The 17,053-nt window shown below is 53.0% G+C and overlaps 1 protein-coding gene across 4 annotated transcripts in view; it reads left to right on the plus strand.

Annotated features, from left to right (window-relative positions):
* Positions 1-15,982, plus strand: part of CIITA (class II major histocompatibility complex transactivator) — a gene marked incomplete at its 5' end in the record, with an annotated part of 48,578 nt that extends 32,596 nt beyond the window's left edge. For all 4 annotated transcript variants that reach the window (XM_079944070.1, XM_079944071.1, XM_079944072.1 and 1 more), the window contains 12 exons: positions 444-608; positions 1,389-1,457; positions 2,461-4,111; positions 5,014-5,172; positions 5,855-5,926; positions 8,757-8,837; positions 9,410-9,502; positions 10,702-10,788; positions 13,450-13,533; positions 13,711-13,794; positions 14,631-14,737; positions 15,297-15,982. In XM_079944070.1, coding sequence (XP_079800196.1) covers positions 444-608; positions 1,389-1,457; positions 2,461-4,111; positions 5,014-5,172; positions 5,855-5,926; positions 8,757-8,837; positions 9,410-9,502; positions 10,702-10,788; positions 13,450-13,533; positions 13,711-13,794; positions 14,631-14,706 — 2,621 coding nt within the window. In that variant the 3' untranslated portion in view covers positions 14,707-14,737; positions 15,297-15,982. The remainder of the gene's footprint in view (positions 1-443; positions 609-1,388; positions 1,458-2,460; positions 4,112-5,013; positions 5,173-5,854; positions 5,927-8,756; positions 8,838-9,409; positions 9,503-10,701; positions 10,789-13,449; positions 13,534-13,710; positions 13,795-14,630; positions 14,738-15,296) is intronic.
* Positions 15,983-17,053: the final 1,071 nt, after the last annotated feature.

Raw genomic sequence — 17,053 nt, forward strand, 5'->3', positions numbered from 1 at the left:
TGTGAATTGTCCAAAGGAAGGCATGTTGGTCTCTAAGGGATGGGAGAGAGAATGAGGCTAAGGGGGATACTTCCACTCAATTCAAGAGCATCTTTTGAAGGTTGCATGCCAGTTTTTGTATAATGCGTTGGTGCCCCAGGAGCAAGAGGGTGTTCTGGGCATCCAGGAAAATGAGTACTGACCACACAGTGGGAAAAGTGCTGTATAGCACTTGCCCTAAGCTCCCTATGAGCTGATTGTGTCCATTTCACAGATGGGAAAACCAAGGCTCTGGGAGCCTAGTTGTAACTCCAGAGCTCTTTCCTCAACTTCGGCCTGAAATTTCTTCCTCTGGAAGTTCCCCTCACCTTTCCCCAGACTCCCAGCCCTACAGCCTGATTTGGGAAGGGGGTCACCCAAGTGGGCTCCTTGTTGTTTCTGTACTCCTTGCCCTCCCCATGTAGGTGAGATGCCCCAGGCCAGCCAAACACCCGCCTCCAGCAGCACAGCTGTCCACAGCCTCCCAAAGTCCCCAGACCGGCCCGGCTCCACCAGCCCCTTTGCCCCATCGGCAGCTGACCTCCCCAGCATGCCTGAACCAGCCCTGACCTCCCGCACAAACCTAACAGGTAAGAATCAGCAGGACCTGTGAGAGTTACTGGAAGCAGAACTGAGGCCCTGGGGGAAGGGATTGCCTCAGACAATGAGGTCCACGAACAGAGCTGCCTGCAGACACGGGCAAGTTGTGTTTTTGTGTAAAACGGGGCAGGGAGGGTCTCCAGGGAGGGGGCATACGTGGGAGGGTTGGTGAGGGGAACAATTGGAGAATCCATGGGCCACCACCAGCCTTCACCATCTTGTTACATGGCAGGAAAACAGGCTCAATGCAGCCAGATCTTCTGAATTGTCAGCAGAATCTGGAGATCTTGATTTTTTTTTTTTTTTTTTTTTTTTTTTTTTTTTGCGGTACGTGGGCCTCTCACTGTCATGGCCTCTCCTGTTGCGGAGCACAAGCTCCGGACGCGCAGGCCCAGCGGCCATGGCTCACGGGCCCAGCCGCTCCGCTGCATGTGGGATCCTCCCGGACCAGGGCACGAACCCATGTCCCCTGCATCGGCAGGTGGACTCTCAACCACTGCACCACCAAGGAAGCCCTGGAGATCTTGATTTTAACATAGATATTGTGATTTTTAAAACACTGGTGAAAATTTTAAAAGTACAACTGGCCAAAAAAAGACACCTTTGAGCAGGATACAGCCTCAGGTCACCACCTGGTAACCTCCATCTTGCGGAGACTCAGCCCACGTCAGCTCTGACCTTGCGATACTCAGAGGACCGATGCCCCAGAGGGAGGGAGGTCCCTGGGGCGCCCCTCACCCTAACTCTGACACTGGCTTCTTCCCCTCCAGAGGATGAGATGTCCCCCACCCAATGCCCAGCAGCTCACGAGGCATCCAGCAAGCTTCCCAAGTGGCCTGGTGAGTGGTGGCAGGGTCCCTCTGCCTGGGTGCTGGAGACTTCCTGTCACTCATTCACCCAACACTTATTCAATCCCTCACTTGTTGGCTCATTCATTCATTCACTTGCTCATTTGATTCCGCCATCTCAGCATTCATTCCGCCAGTTATACCTACACTTAGAGCAATATTTACTGAGGACCTGCCCCTCGTAAGCCCATGCTAGGTGTTGACATCTTGTTTGTGAGGCTGAGAGAATGAAACAGGGAAGGGAGGGTGATTGGGAGAGTGGGTGAAGGCAGGAGTGGATGATGGGTGTGGGAGAGATGGAAGGTGGGAATGAAAGGGCAGCTGAGAGAACGGCCAGACGACTGAGTCTGACTCTGTTCCAGGTACACTTCCAGGCACATGAGATGTGGTCAATCATTAAAGTTGTAAACAGGGACTTCCTGGTGGTCCAGTGGTTAAGACTCTGCGCTTCCATTGCAGGGGGCGCGGGTTTAATCGCTGGTCAGGGAACTAAGATCCCGCATGCCTCCCGGGATTGTTTGCGGCCAAAACAAACAAACAAAGTCATAAATAACCCCAGTATGATCCCCATTTTACAGATGAGGAGACTGAGGGCTAGTGGGGTATATCACATGCTCAACGTAACAGCAATAAGTGGTAGAGCTGGAACTTGAACCAGAAACCTGGATTCCACTATCTTAACTCTTAGCACCACCAACCCCACCATGACCTCCCTATGGTCAGTGAACAAAAGAAGAGGGTTAGTGAGTAAATGAAAGAGTGGACAGATAATCAAGTGAGAAGATGAGTGAATGAATGGGTGTAGGAATGAATGAATGAGTGTCTGGGTAATTGAAGGAGGCAGCTAATCAAGAAGGCAGTCGGGGAAGACTTTGACGAATGGATGAACAAGCTAGTGATGGTGGCCGGGCTGGCCACTCTGCTGCCCTCACAGTGGCCAATCCTGCCACTAGCATCCTCCTCTCCCCCACCCCACACCCTTTGACATGTGCAGAGAGTGTGGAACAATTCTACTGCTCGCTACGGAACAAGTACCAGGCTAAGCCCGCAGGCCCAGAAGGCATCCTGGTGGAGGTGGACCTGGTGAGGGTAAGGCTGGAGAGGAGCGGCGGCAAAAGCCAGGACAGAGAGCTGACCACCCTGGACTGGGCAGAGCGGCAGCCGGCCCGAGGAAGTCTGGGCGAGGTGCTGCTGGCCTCTAGCAACCACCGGCGGCCACGTGAGACGCAGGTGATCGCCGTGCTGGGCAAAGCAGGACAGGGGAAGAGTCACTGGGTCCAGGCCGTGAGCTGGGCCTGGGCCTGCGGCCAGCTGCCACAGTACGACTTTATCTTCTGCATCCCCTGCCACTGTTTGGACCGTCCGGGGGACACCTACCGCCTGCAGGATCTGCTCTTCTCCCTGGGTTCACAGCCACTGTCAGTGGACGACGAGGTCTTCAGTTACATCTTGAGGAGGCCCGACCGCATTCTGCTCATCCTGGATGCCTTCGAGGAGCTCGAAGCCCAAGACGGCTTCCTGCACAGTGCGGGCGGACCCACGTCGGCAGAAGCCCGCTCCCTCCGGGGGCTGCTGGCGGGCCTCTTCCAGCGCAAGCTGCTGAGAGGCTGCACCCTGCTGCTTACAGCCCGGCCCCGGGGCCGCCTGGCCCAGAGCCTGAGCAAGGCCGACGCTCTGTTCGAAGTGGCCGGCTTCTCCGCCCAGCAGGCCGAGACCTATGTGATGCGCTACTTTGAGTGTTCGGGGACCACCGAGCACCAAAAGAGAGCCCTGGCGCTCCTCCAGTCCCAGCCATTTCTCCTGAGTCACAGCCATAGCCCCACTGTGTGCCGGGCCGTGTGCCAGCTCTTGGAGGCCCTCCTGGAGCTAGGTGATGAGGCCCAGCTGCCTTCCACGCTCACGGGACTCTATGTTGGCTTACTAGGCCCAGGAGCCCGTGACAGCCCCCCAGGGGCCCTGGTGGGACTGGCCAGGCTGGCCTGGGAGCTGGGCCGCGGTCACCAGAGCAGCCTGCGGGAGGGCCAGTTCCCATCGGCCGAGGTGAGGGTCTGGGCTGTGGCCCAAGGCTTGGTGCAGCCCACCCCGGGGGCCCCGGAGACCAAGCTGGCCTTCTCCAGCTTCCTCCTGCAATGCTTCCTGGGCGCCATGTGGCTGGCTCTGAGCAGCGAAATCAAGGACAAGGAGCTGCCGCAGTATTTGGCATTGACCCCGAGGAAGAAGAGGCCCTATGACAACTGGCTGGAGGGCGTGCCGCGCTTTCTGGTTGGGCTGGTCTTCCAGCCTCGTGCCTGCTGCCTGGGAGCCCTGGCAGGGCTGGCGGGCTCCACCTCAGCGGTCAGGAAGCAGGAGGTGCTCACCAGGTACCTGAAGCGGCTGCAGCCTGGGGCGCTGAAGGCGGGGCGGCTGCTGGAGCTGCTGCACTGCGCCCACGAGGCGCTGGATGCCGGGCTTTGGCAGCATGTGCTGCAGGGGCTCCCGGCCCACCTCTCGTTCCTGGGCACCCGGCTCACACCTCCCGACACCTACGTGCTGGGCAGCGCCTTGGAGGCGGCGGGCCGAGACTTCTCCCTGGACCTCCGCAGCACTGGCGTTGACCCCTCTGGACTGGGGAGCCTCGTGGGACTCAGCTGTGTCACCCATTTCAGGTGGGGGCCGGGGGCAGGAGAGTGGGATCCTTTGCCTTGGGCACCTACAGCGGTCTTGGTGCTGTGCCCAGTGCTGACTCTGTGGGGTCTCATTCAGCATGAATGGCAGTCAGATGGGGGCAGAAGTGATTCTATCCTTTTTTAAGATGAGGAAGCCAAGGCTCAGAGGGGTACGGTAGCTTGCCCAAGGTCACACAGCCAGCATCATTCTTTCAACCAGTATTTGAAGGCTGGCCTTATGACAGGCGCTGGGCCACGTCTAGAATCTAAGACTGACCTGGGTTTGAATTCGTTTTCTTTTCTCCATCCCCTGATCAAGCCACTGTTTTGTCATGGTTAGATTAAAGCCATAGCCTCCCCTGGCCTCCCTGCCTCCATTCTCCTCTTCCACGCCACTTTATATTCAACCATCAGCGCACATCTCCCTAGAAATTGCATCTGATCATATTCCATCCTTCCTTACAATCTTTCAGAGGCACCCCACCTCCCTCAGGATGAAGTCAAAGTTCCTTAATTTAAATTAAGGAATCTAAATCCTTCAGTGATCTGTTTGATCATTTAAGCCTAATCTCCAGAGAATCTCTGCCACCTTCCCCCTAAGCATACTTTACCCAAGCTGTAAGGTCTACACCATTGCAGTGGTTCAACTGAGAATTTAGCACTGAGCTTCCTGGTAGCCAAAGCAAAAAGGGAAATAAAACCACTGGGAGAGTTGAGAAAAAGGAGGAATTGATAAAGACTTGAGTGGTCATGGAAAACGTTCTAGAGGAAGTAGGGGTTAAGTTGAGGAAGGAAAATATCTGAATAGGTAGGAGGTCCTTCATGGAGCCGCCACCCCCCCACCCCCCACATTATGGTCTAGCCCAGTCACCATGACTGGGTCTGAAGCCCTTCCTCCACAGGGCTGCCTTGAGTGACACAGTGGAGCTGTGGGAGTCCCTACAGCAGCATGGGGAGGCCAAGTTACTCCGAGCAGTGAAGGAGAAGTTCACCATTGAGCCTTTCAAGGCTGAATCCATGAAGGATGTGGAAGACCTGGGCAACCTCGTGCAGATCCAGAGGTGAGAGGGGAAGGGCATGGGAGTTGGTCCAGACCATGCAGGACCTAATATTAAGTTTGCTATTAACACTTCTTCCTCTTTTGGGGGGACCTCCCCTGCTCCCCGCCAGCCAATGACCATCTAAAATCTCTCACTGCAGTCACCACCCAGGCAGAGTCCCCAAGATTTATCACTCTGTCCACTTCAGAACTTGCCATCATGTACCCAATTCTTTCTCAGCTAAAGCCAAGGAGATATTCTCTCCTGCTAAGAGTTCATAAGCTGCCTTCTGCATCCAGTAACACAAATGACACCTATGGCCACCTTTCAAGGCAGCCAGGACCAGTATCATTCCCATTTTCTAGATGGCAGAGGTCTAAGGTTCAGAGGGCAGAGGAAACGTGACCACAGAGCAGCTGTCTTTCCCTCATTCCTTCATCATACATTGTTTGAGCACCTACTATGCGCTGTCTGGGATGGGTGTGGGTAATGCCTCCTCTAAGGCTCTTTTCCGTGAAACACACAGTAATGCCTTAATAATATCCTGTCCTGAGGTTTTTCTTTTTAACAAGGGGACAACAGTAGCCCAAGGAAGGTAGTCCTTCTGGGGAATTTTGGGCACTGGGGCAGGCGTCCCCCCTAGGAGGGGGCTCCATGACAGGTGAGGAGCCAGCTCTTCCCTAGCGTTGCCCGTTCTCTCCAGGACAAGAAGTTCCTCTGAAGACACGCCTGGGGAACTCCCTGCCATCCGAGACTTAAAGAAGCTGGAGTTTGCGTAAGCAAAGGGGTAAATTGTCTCGGGTCCCCACGAGGTTTCTCCTCTGGCATTAGCTGGGCTTGTGCCACCAGAATGGAGATGGGTCCTCAGAATCATTCTTACCCTCTTGCCCCACCACTCTGGAAACCAGCTTCCAGCAGCTGGGGCATGGCCGGTCTGGGCTAGTCCTGGAGGTTCTCGGGGGTGAAGCTAACTTGCCCATTTGCTGGTGAACATACTCGTTCGCATCCACTCATTCAACAGACCTACTCATATGACCGAGGCCACTGTTCTCAATGAGCTTGCTGTCCAGTGTAAATAGACAATTACCACCTGCTGTGATTAGTGGCCAGAAACTCAAGGGCTGTGAGCGTGAAGACTTAGGGGAGGTCAAGATGACTTCCTGGAAGAGGAGACTGAAGGCTTGAAGCTTGACAAAGAAATAGGAATGAACCATGCTGGGTGGAGATATTATCTCCCCACTGTACAGAAGCAGACACTGAGGCCTTGAGAGTGTAAATTGTTTGTCCAAAGTCACAAATGTCAGGTCAGCCTGGCTGTTGCTCCAACAAACAAAAAAGTTAAATTCATGGTAGGTCCTTGTTAGGGATCTAAAATCATCCAACAATTAAGAAGGAATTATTAAACAACTACAGTGTACTCAGTGCCATAATCTTATTAATTTCAAGAGCCACTCTGGGAGATAGTCATTATCATCCCAATTTTACAGATGAGGAAACTGAGGCCTAGTGAGGTTAAGTAACTTGTCCAAGGTCCCCAGCTGGTCACCCACAAGCTGTCTGCTCTTCCTGATCACAGCTCCCCCCGTGCCAAGAAAAAGCCAAGCGTTTCTTCTTTTGAACAGCGACAAGAGGCCAAATTTGTGCAGAGGTGAAAAATATTGCTGAAAAGAGGAACTGTATGAAAACAATCACCAAGGGCCCCTTCTGGCTTTGAATTATTTTTAGCTTAAAAAGCCCCTAATTCAAGGTCGGAACTATGCTCTGGGGAACAGCAGCCATGGGGTAGAACAGCCCAGAACCCGGAGAGTAGCCACCTGCAGGCCAGAAGCCCTGAGAAAGTTCTGAGGAAAGAAGGAAGGAAGGAAAGGACTATTTTGGGCATGAGACTGGCAGCCACCATGCCGGGCACCCTGTAGATCTCATGTGCATGTAGATTAGGTCCCTCAGCCGCTCAGAACCCTGCAGGGGCTCTGCTGGTGGACGATTCTCCCCTGATTCAGCCCCCATTTACCTCTTCACCCTCGCCTCCTGCACTCTTTCCAGCCACGTGGGTCCTCTTAATGGTTTTCAACCTCACTAGGCATGGTCCGACCCCTGGGCCTTTGCACTGGCTGTGCCTTCCACCCAGGACACTCTTCCCCAGGTATCAGCATGGCCCACGCCCTCACTTTCTTCCAGTTTTCAGTGAGAGAGGCCTTTTTGACTCCTGTATTTAAAAGTACAGTTCTGCCCTGCTCACACTGTGCTTTTCTCTGTATCAATTATCTCCCACACCAGACAGTTTACCAATTTCTTTGATTATCTGTCTTGCCCCCTGGAATGTCAGCTCCACGAGGGCAATGATTTTTGTCTGTTTTGTTCATGGCTGTCTGCGTGACAGGCTTGATGGGCCTGGAACACAGTAGGCAAGCAATCAATATTTGATAAATGAATTCCTTAATCTCCAAAAACCTCCTAAGATTGGGGCTAAATTTGAGAAGATTGAGACTCAGAGATTAAGGGATTTGCCCAAAAAGCCCCACAGAAGCTAAGTGGTAGAGCCCAGATTCAAATCAGATTACAGATTCCCATCTTGTGACCTTTCATTGAGGCTAGTGGTTCCCAGACTTCGGGGTTTCAAAGACTGAGAATATTTCAGAGTGAATTTCAGTGACTATGTGCAGTTACCATCTTTTAATTTGTATCAAGTATGTTCATTCAAACAAGTGAAATAACTGCTGCTGACACCATAATTTTATTAAAAATGAACATTTTAATGTCAAAAAAGTTCAAAGGATATAATTTCAGAATAAAAGACTGTTCTTTACACTGAGTACACTTAACCATATTTTAAAAACAGGGACTTCCCTGGCGGTCCAGTGGTTAAGACTCTGTACTTCCAAGGCAGGGGCCGTGGGTTTGATCCCTGGTCGGGGAACTAAAATCTCACATGCTGCGTGGCATGGCCAAAAATTAAAAAAAAAAAAAAAAAAAAAAAAGAACAAAGAAAAGAAAAACAAAAAAAACCCAAAATAGCCCTCTGTTGTCTTTATTTTTCTCATTCTCTCAAAATCTGGTCTAAATGTCCATCCAGGCTGTGTGACCTTGTATGAGTTCGTTAACCTCTCTGTGCTTCAGTTTCCCCATCTGTAAAATGGGGATAAGAAGTGCTCTTAGCTCAGAGTCATTGTGAGGATTAAATGAGGTCTGATCTGAGTGATGGGCCCAGTGTGTTCCTGGCACATAAAAAGTGCTCAAGAAATGGTTCTATTTGTTGTTAAAAAGCAATGGCAAATAAGTAAACCATCTTTCTCATCACTGGTGGTGGTCCTCAGGCCAGCATTTGGGAACCACTTCCCCAGGCCAGGGTGGGAGAAGGTGCATGTGGATGTCAGCAGGAGTAAGAACTGGCTCCCCACTCAGAGATGAAAGATGGGGAGCCCCCAGCTGGGAGCCCAGATGGCCTCTTGAGTGGGCTTTGTGAAATGTGCCTGAAGCAGGAGGGATTGGGGTCCCACCAGGTGGAGCTGGGGGTAGTTAAGGTCTCAGATGGGCCTGCCTTCTGTGGGGTCCAGTAGAGGGGCCATGACTGCTTCAGGGTCTTAACTCTGCGCTTTGCCTTCTAGGCTGGGCCCCATCTTGGGCCCTCAGGCTTTTCCCAAACTGGTGAAGATCCTTGAGGCCTTTTCTTCCCTTCAGCATCTGGAGTGAGTATAGACCCCGGAATCCCTCCTGGAGACACTGGGCTTTGACAACCCCAGACCCTGGCCTTGTTTATCCCTTTCTCTCTCTGTGTGTGTCCTGCTGCTTCCTCAGTGTGGCTGGTGTGAGTGACCAGACGCCCCCACTGCAGGGAAGCGATGGCAGAAGGAAATCCCCAACAATAAAAATAGGTTGAATCCTTTCGAGATCTTCGAAACTCTTTTCCCCTCATGTGCTGCTCCCAGCAATCCCATGGGGAGGCAGGGCCGGGGAACATGATCCCATTGTACACCTGAGGTCTCTAGAGGTTAAGGAAGTTGCTCCAGCTCATGGGGCTGCCAGGAAGGAAAACAGTGATTCAGGTCCATGGGTAGATAGGGCCCTGTCCACTTGTTGGCCTGGCAGTCCCAGGTGATGAAGATTTGCTCTCAAATGCTCGGAGTTGCAGCTGCATCTGGCCGTGGTGTGTCCAGGGGTGGGAGCATGGGAGGAAGCCACTGCTGGGTCGGAAGGTGGGGGAGAATCGGGTGGCCTCCAGGGTGCTGGCTGATGGCCCTCAATCTGATTCCATCTGCAGCCTGGACTCACTGAGTGAGAACAAGATCGGGGATGAGGGTGTCGCCCAGCTCTCGGCCACCTTCCCTCAGCTGAAGGCCCTGGAGACGCTCAAGTGAGTGCACTGGGCCGGCCCTTCCTGCTGCATTTGTCCCCAAAGTCCAGCTTTTTTATTCTTTCTTTCACTCATCCATTCAATCGTGCATTCGTTTAATCATCCACCCATTCATTCATTCAATCATTTCTTTAATCAGCCATTCAACCAATCATTTATTCATTTAATCAACAAATACGTAAGAAGCACTTACTGTGTACAGACACCATTCAAGGCCCTGGAGAGCCAGCTTTAAACAAAGCAAAGCCCCTGACCTCAGGGATCTGCTAGGGAGGAGACGCAGTAAACAAGCAAACAAGCGTCCATAATTATGAAGTGTACAGTAATGACTGTGAGCAATGTTTAGTGAGAGAAAGACTGGGGAGGTGAGACAGGAGAGATAGATTAGGATTTATCAGTAACACATTATTATCAAAATAGTGAATTTCTATTAAAAAAAACTGTTCTGGGTTTGGGAAATAGCAGATGGATATGATGCAGGAGGGTCAACATGATTTTTTTACTGAACCTAGAGGGATCATCAAAATCTACCCACACTCTACTCCACAACCACGATCAGGGCCGCCACAGAACTCACCAGAATTCACTTAGGGATTTCCTTGATGGTAGGACACTGAGACTTATTAAGTAATTTATAGTGTTTGAGGAAACAGAGTGAGTAAGCTAGATTTCCCTCCCTTCGTCCTTCCTTACATCCTCCCTCCCTCCCTCCATTTCCCTCTCTCTCCCACCTTTCCTTCCTTCCTTTTTTACCCCACTTAAATATTTTCTGAGCACCTACTATGTGCTTGGCATGGCTGTAGGCACAGGGATAGAGTAAGGAACAGACTCGACCCCTCACCTCGTGGAGTCCACGTCATTAAACAAATAATGTAAACCCTTACGTAATGACAGTGCTGAAAAGTGGTCCAAAGGGAAAAGAATGGATGCTACATCTGCATCCTCACCCCCATCATCCCACTCAGCCTCAGGGCGTGACTGCATCATTTTACTGATTTAGCCCAAGTCTACCCATAGCGCCCTCACACAGTTCAGCACCCACGACTCTCATCCAGGTAGAATGTCCTGTGCTTGCTGCCCTGGGATGCCCTGTGAGGAAGCAGGGGTTCCCAGCCCTGCCGGAGCCTGGGGTGATGGACACTGATGGGGAGGGGCATTCAGGTTTGGCCCTGAGCCCTCCCCTTTTTGTACTCCCGCAGTTTGTCCCAGAACAATATCACTGACTTGGGTGCCTGCAAGCTGGCGGAGGCCCTGCCCTTGCTGGCTGCGTCCCTCCTCAGGCTGAGGTGAGTGGGGCCCTTTATTGGTCAGGTGCTGAGCTGGTGGGCTGGAGGGCGGGCAGAGAACCCCCTTGGTGGCAGCTGTAAGGTCCAACACTGGGACCCTGAAAGCAATCACTACAGGCTGTTCTACCACATCAGTGTTGCACAACTTGGTGGGGGTAGGGAGTGGGGGGCGCCGACCTAAAATCCAACATGAACGCACACCCCTGGAGTTGGGTGATGCCACCGCCCTGAACGAGATTAGCAGCCCCTGGGGAAGGGCATCTGGCAAACTCTGGGCAAATCACTTACTCATCTCGAGTCTCTGTTTCCTCATCTGGAAAATGGGTACCATCCCAATAGCCTATGGAAAGCGCTTGGTGCAATGCCTGGCTCTGGTGCTTAATAAATCTTGGCCCTCTTTCCCCAGGGCATGGCAGGACTGGGCCTTTTCTGGAGTCCGGGGTGGTTTCTAGAATGCTGACTATGCACAGGTAGCCTTGGCTGGCTCTTGTCATGCACACATCACTCCGTGCCTACACTGTCACCTTCTGGCGGGCCTTGGAATAGCACATTCTTGCTTCTTTTTTTTTTTTTTTTTTTTTTTTTTTTGCGGTACGTGGGCCTCTCACTGTTGTGGCCTCTCCCATTGCGGAGCACAGGCTCCGGACGCGCAGGCTCAGCGGCCATGGCTCACGGGCCCAGCCGCTCCACAGCATGTGGGATCTTCCCGGACCGGGGCATGAACCCACGTCCCCTGTGTCGGCAGGCGGACTCTCAACCACTGCGCCACCAGGGAAGCCCCACATTCTTGCTTTTGCTTACTTCCAGCCCGGTGCCTGGTGGTTCCCTGGGACTAATGGGTCCTTCCAGCCCATTATCCTTCCAGCCAGGGTCCCTGAGTGCAGCTGTATAGGTTGTGTGCTGTGCAGTTTGTAGTCTATGTGATTGGCACGCCCTAGAGTTGTGAGGGTATCTAATATTCTCTAATATCAACCATGGGCCAGAACCTGTGCTAGAAACTAGAGCTACAGCTATGAACAAAACCAGGGTGGATCTTGCTTTCAAGTTCCTTGCGTAATAAACAAGTAAGCACGTGCATAAACAAAATGTTTAAAATGCTGATTCATGCTGGGAATGAAGAAACTAACAAAGGCCCCAGAGGGTACAATAGGGAGTGCTGAATTCACCAGGGGGGTCAGGAGACCCCTGAGGAGGGGACCCTCCCCCTCCTGTGGGATGCTCTCAGGGAAAAGCATTCCAGGGAGAGGGAACAGTAGAGACAAAGGCCCTGAGGTGGGAAAGAGGTTGGGTCTTTGAGGGCCAGAAGGGGGGCCTCTGTGTCTGGCTATAGGGAATGAGGGACAGAGGGTGGGAGATAAGGCGGGAGAGGTCAGGGAAGGCCAGATCATGCAGGGAGACCCTTGCGGGCCACGAGAGTGGTTGGAGGTTTTTCCATTGTGAATGGAGAAGCAGGTGGGGCATGTGGGGGTGATATGTGATCTGATTGACACTTTAAGAAACCTCATATTGGGAGTTCCCTGGTGGCCTAGTGGTTAGGATTCCGCGCTTTCACTGCTGTGGCCTGGGTTCAGTCCCTGGTCGCGGAACTGAGATCCTGCAAGCTGCGCAGCGTGGCCAAAAAACAAAGGAACCTCATATTTTATGGACTGTAAGATGCCATCCATTTGTAAGACATCATTAAGGGGACAAAACGCTGCTAATTAAATGACATCCATTGATTATCAGACACATCCTGATCGCAATGATTTTCAAATGTGAACATGTACATCTTGGCATCAATGAAATATGGGAAGAATCCTCTTCCTGTGGGTGAGGAAGGGCCTCCTGGTTCTAAGATCCATCCCAGGAAGGAATTGTAAAACCCCTACCTGGTTCCTGCCCTGGTACCGGCCGACCCACGACATCAGGGGTTCCTGGAGTTTAGCTTGAATCCACTTTGCTGCAGTGTAGACTTGCTGCTTTTACATGCAGCCCTGCTGTGTTGCTCTGAGGCTGAGACAAGGCAAAGTCACGGCCTTGAAATTAGAACCGTGGCTGCACCTGGCTTGTTAAAAGGATGCTCGTTAATGAATATACGGCTTAAGCTGGCACCAGTGAAGGTGTCGTGCTATTTCTGACACTGCTGATGGTGACTGAATATATTATAGAAACCTGAGCCTGCCCAGTGACTCTGGGTTTCTCTCTCTCCTGCTATTCCCGACGCTGCCCCACCCCCCACAGTAACTTGTATAACCCCCACAAACCCTCTTGGGAGGTATAATAACCATAGTTAACATGTAGTTCATTCCACATGTCAGGCCCTGTTCTGGGTGTTTTACCAACATTAACTCATTTACTCCTCCCCACAATTACTCTATCATGCCCATTTTATGGAGGAGCAAACTGAGTCACAGGAGAGCTGAGTAACTCACCAAAGATCAGACAGGCAGCAAGCCACAGAGCTGGGATTTGAACTTGGGCTGTTTCAGATGGGAAGCTACCTCCATTTAGTCCTGCTGCTTCCCTGAACTCACTGAGTGACCACAGAGAAGCAGCCTCAACTCTCTGGGCCTCAGTTTCCCCCTCTGTTAAATGGGGCAGTAATTCTGGCTGGGTGTGGCTCTCCCTGGGCCCTGACCCCCCAGCACCCCCGGCCCCTGCCCTGACCTCTTTCTCCGGCAGCTTGTACAATAACTGCATCTGCGATGCGGGAGCTGAGAGCCTGGCACACGTGCTTCCAGACATGGTGTCCCTCCGGGTGCTGGAGTGAGTGTGGGAACCTGGGCAGTGGGGGTGGGGCCAGGACTTGGGAGGACCGGGGTCTCCTGCTGGCATCATGGGAAGGGCTGGGCTGAGGTCTGGTTGTCAAGAGCGTGGTGATGACCTTGGTCTGGGGCTTATTGGTCCCCAGGGCCAGGATCCACAATGGGTTTCTCTTCTCAGTGTCCAGTACAACAAGTTCACAGCTGCCGGGGCCCAGCAGCTCACTGCCAGCCTGAGAAAGTGCCCTCACGTGGAGAAGCTGGCGTAAGTCTCAGCAGTGGTGGAGGGAGAGTCAGTGTGTGGTTCACCTTGTGAGCCCTGAGACCAAATCCCACCCTGTCCCTCACCAGCGTTCAACCTTGGGCAAGCAGACACATCAACCCTCTGGACCTAGTTTCTTATCTTCTTTTTTTTTTTTTTTCTTTTGGCAACGCTGCATGGCTTGCGGTATCTTAGTTCCCGGACCAGGGATTGAACCTGGGCCCTCAGCAGTGAGAGCACCAAGTCCTAACCACTGGACCGCAGGGAAGTCCCTGGCCTCAGTTTCTTCGTCTGTAAAATGGGAGTGACAATAATATTTACCCCCTATTTAAATATTTATATTTAAATTGTGGGGTTTTAATTTGTCAATATACTCAGAAGAGTGTCTGGTACACAAAAATGTTCTATATACTAGGCTGAACAATATGAAATCGCTTATATTCAACCATTTTTGACCTACACACCTGGCCATTTCATATGGTTGAAACTTATTTATCATTACATCACTATGATGTCTACTGTCCAGTACTGTACTTGATTGTCTTTCAAAGCACTTTTGTCTACATAATCACTCATATCTTCTAGGAGGGATAGGGTGGCTCTTGTAAGACCCATTTTGCAGATGAGGAGAATAAGGCACAGATAAGTTAACTAAACTTTTTGAGATCACACAGCAAGTCAGTGGCAGAATCAGTTTTTAAAAAGGGGTCTTGGGGCTCCTAGGCCTCTGGTGTCCCCATGACCCCACACTAGGCTAGGTGGGAGGAGGGATTTGGGGGCAGCTTGCGTGGGGACCACCCCCTCTCCTCTAACCTCTGTGTGCCATGCCCCCATCACAGGATGTGGACGCCCACCATCCCTTTTGGCGTCCAGGAACACCTGCAGCAGCTGGACTCAAGGATCATCCTGAGATGATCCAGGCTGTGCCTGGGACAAGGTAACTGAGGTGAGCTTGGAAGGGGAGAACCACGGGGGTCCCTGGGGACAGTGTCCTGTGAAGTCAGAATCCATAAAAGGTGGGCGGGGCAGCAGGTGGGAGCTGGGTGACAACTCCTGGACCATGTGCCATCTGGGCCCACCCCGTATCCCCCTGAGCTGGGCTCGGTGCGGTGTCTTCTAAAGGCTTTGAGGACTTGGGCTCTGAGGATCCTCCCTATGGGCAGGCGTGGGACCCGGGGAAGGACAGGTGGGTCAGCCGTGCACGTCCCACGGCCCTCAGCATTGGGAAGGTCTGCCTTCGAGGACTCCCCAGCCTCGGCTGCTGTTTCAACCTGTCGGCTGCCCCCGATGCCCGGCATTGTTTTCATAGGAATTTGCTCTACCAGTTTCCTGCCTCTCTCTGTGCGGATGACTGTCCCCTCACTTCCATGCTCCCCCGACCTGGGACATCCCCCTCCTCCATTCCTCCCATCCCTCCCATCCCCAATCTCGACCGCACTTTACCCATGTGTTAAACTGCCCTGTCCTAAAACTTCCTGATCTCCACCCATCCTGACCTCTCACAGCATGTTCTCCGAGGACACTGACATGCTGGACCCTGACCTGGTTATTTATGGACACAACTCTTCTTGGGCTGTTTCCCATGAGCCTCGGCGTCCTGGTGCCCAGCCCTGGTGGCTCAGAGTCGGCCCCCGCCCAGCTGCGGAAAGGACCCATGGCCTGTTCTGCGAACAGACCCAGGCCCGGCCCTAGGCTCCTTCGGAGAGCAGGTTGATGTCAGCCCTGCTCAGCCACTGCAGCCCTGGCAGATGGGCCAGTGCCTGGTGGCAGGTGCTGTGCACCCAAGAGCCCTGAGGCATTCCCTGCAGGACACTGCAGACAGCTGTGGCCAGGCCAGAGAGAGGGATGAAGCGGCCACATCCCCAGCTGCCCAGGTCCCTGCCGGCCTGGGGAGAAAGCACTGCTCCACGCTGCTCTCCTAAAGGGCAAGCTCTGAGGATACCAGCGACCATCCCCTGCCTGCTGACCTCCCAAACCATGACCGGCTGGGATTCTACAGCAACTGCCTTCTGTCTCTGGGACTCACTGGTTTGCAATAACTTTGTTTGCCGAGGCCAAATCTAGGCCTGGCCAGACACACTGGACCTTAGCAGGAAAAGAGCTGATGGTACACTAACAGAGGAGGGCAGGGGCGATGGACTGGAACCACGTCTACCTTTTTGCCTTCATTTCCTGTGTCTTTTTTCACTACATGATAAATGGCTCATTTAATCCCACGGGCAGGTCCTGTGTTTGAGTTATACCGTGCTTACCATCTTGGATGCCCACTCTTCCGGCTAGCTAATGCGTCACAAACCGCCCCCAAACGCAGTGGCTTACGACAGCACACACTTATTCTGCTCACACACCTGTCTCTGGGCAGGGCTTGGCGGGGACAGCACGTCTCTGCCCCACTCAGTGTCGGCTGAGGTTGTCTGGAGGCTCAGTCACGCATATGTGTGGCACCCGATGCTGCCCAGCGGCCGGGGGCCTTGGTTCCCCTAAGGAAGTGGCAGGGGGACTCTCCCTGTGGGCGAGTTTGGGCTTCCTCACAGCATGGTGGCTGCGTTGAAGGGTGATCACCCCAAGAGGAAGAGACGTTGCGGGGGCAGAGGAGATCGAGACCATGGGGAACAGCCCTGCCCTTTCTGTAACCCAGCCCTAGAAGCTGTCACACAGCATCACTTCTGCCATATTCTACGGCGAGTTGACGGAGGCCCTTGCTCTCTTGCCCTCCCCACCCCCCTCAGCCCAACACACACAGCAGAGTCCACTTCGGCTCAAGTCCTGTCTTTCGGGAAAGGATTTTCTCTATGGCTTCCTACCATTCATTGGAAAATTCATTATCTGGGGGTCAGCAAGGCTGAAGCACCGTGAGCCTTGCAGAATGTTTTCCTCTGTCTCGGATCCTCTGCTCTACCCTGGGAGTCGCTTCTTAGCTGAGCTGGAATCCGGCCCTGGCCACGGCAAGCCTGGAAGGGACTTGGCAGCTTTGCTGTCTACGCTGAGAGCTGCCAGGTCGCCTGTTGTTGTTTTCCACTGGGGCACGGCTGGCTCGGTCAGAAGCCCTGATTTGGGACAACTTGGCCCTCTGCTGGTGGCTGTGGGAGCTGTCTGTGCTCCAGTGCACCAGCCCTGATGCCTGGTTCCTCAAACTCTCCTCCTCTTCCCAGTAAGTGGGTGTTGGGGGTTGGGAGGGTCAGAGGGATTCTGACCCCGCTGCCCCGCTGGCAATCCTCGCAGAAAGGTAGTGCCTTCCGCCTTGGTCCAGTGGCTAAGGGCA

The sequence above is a fragment of the Stenella coeruleoalba genome (genome assembly GCF_951394435.1).
Source record: "Stenella coeruleoalba genome assembly, chromosome: 15".
NCBI classification, from domain to species: Eukaryota; Metazoa; Chordata; class Mammalia; order Artiodactyla; family Delphinidae; genus Stenella; species Stenella coeruleoalba.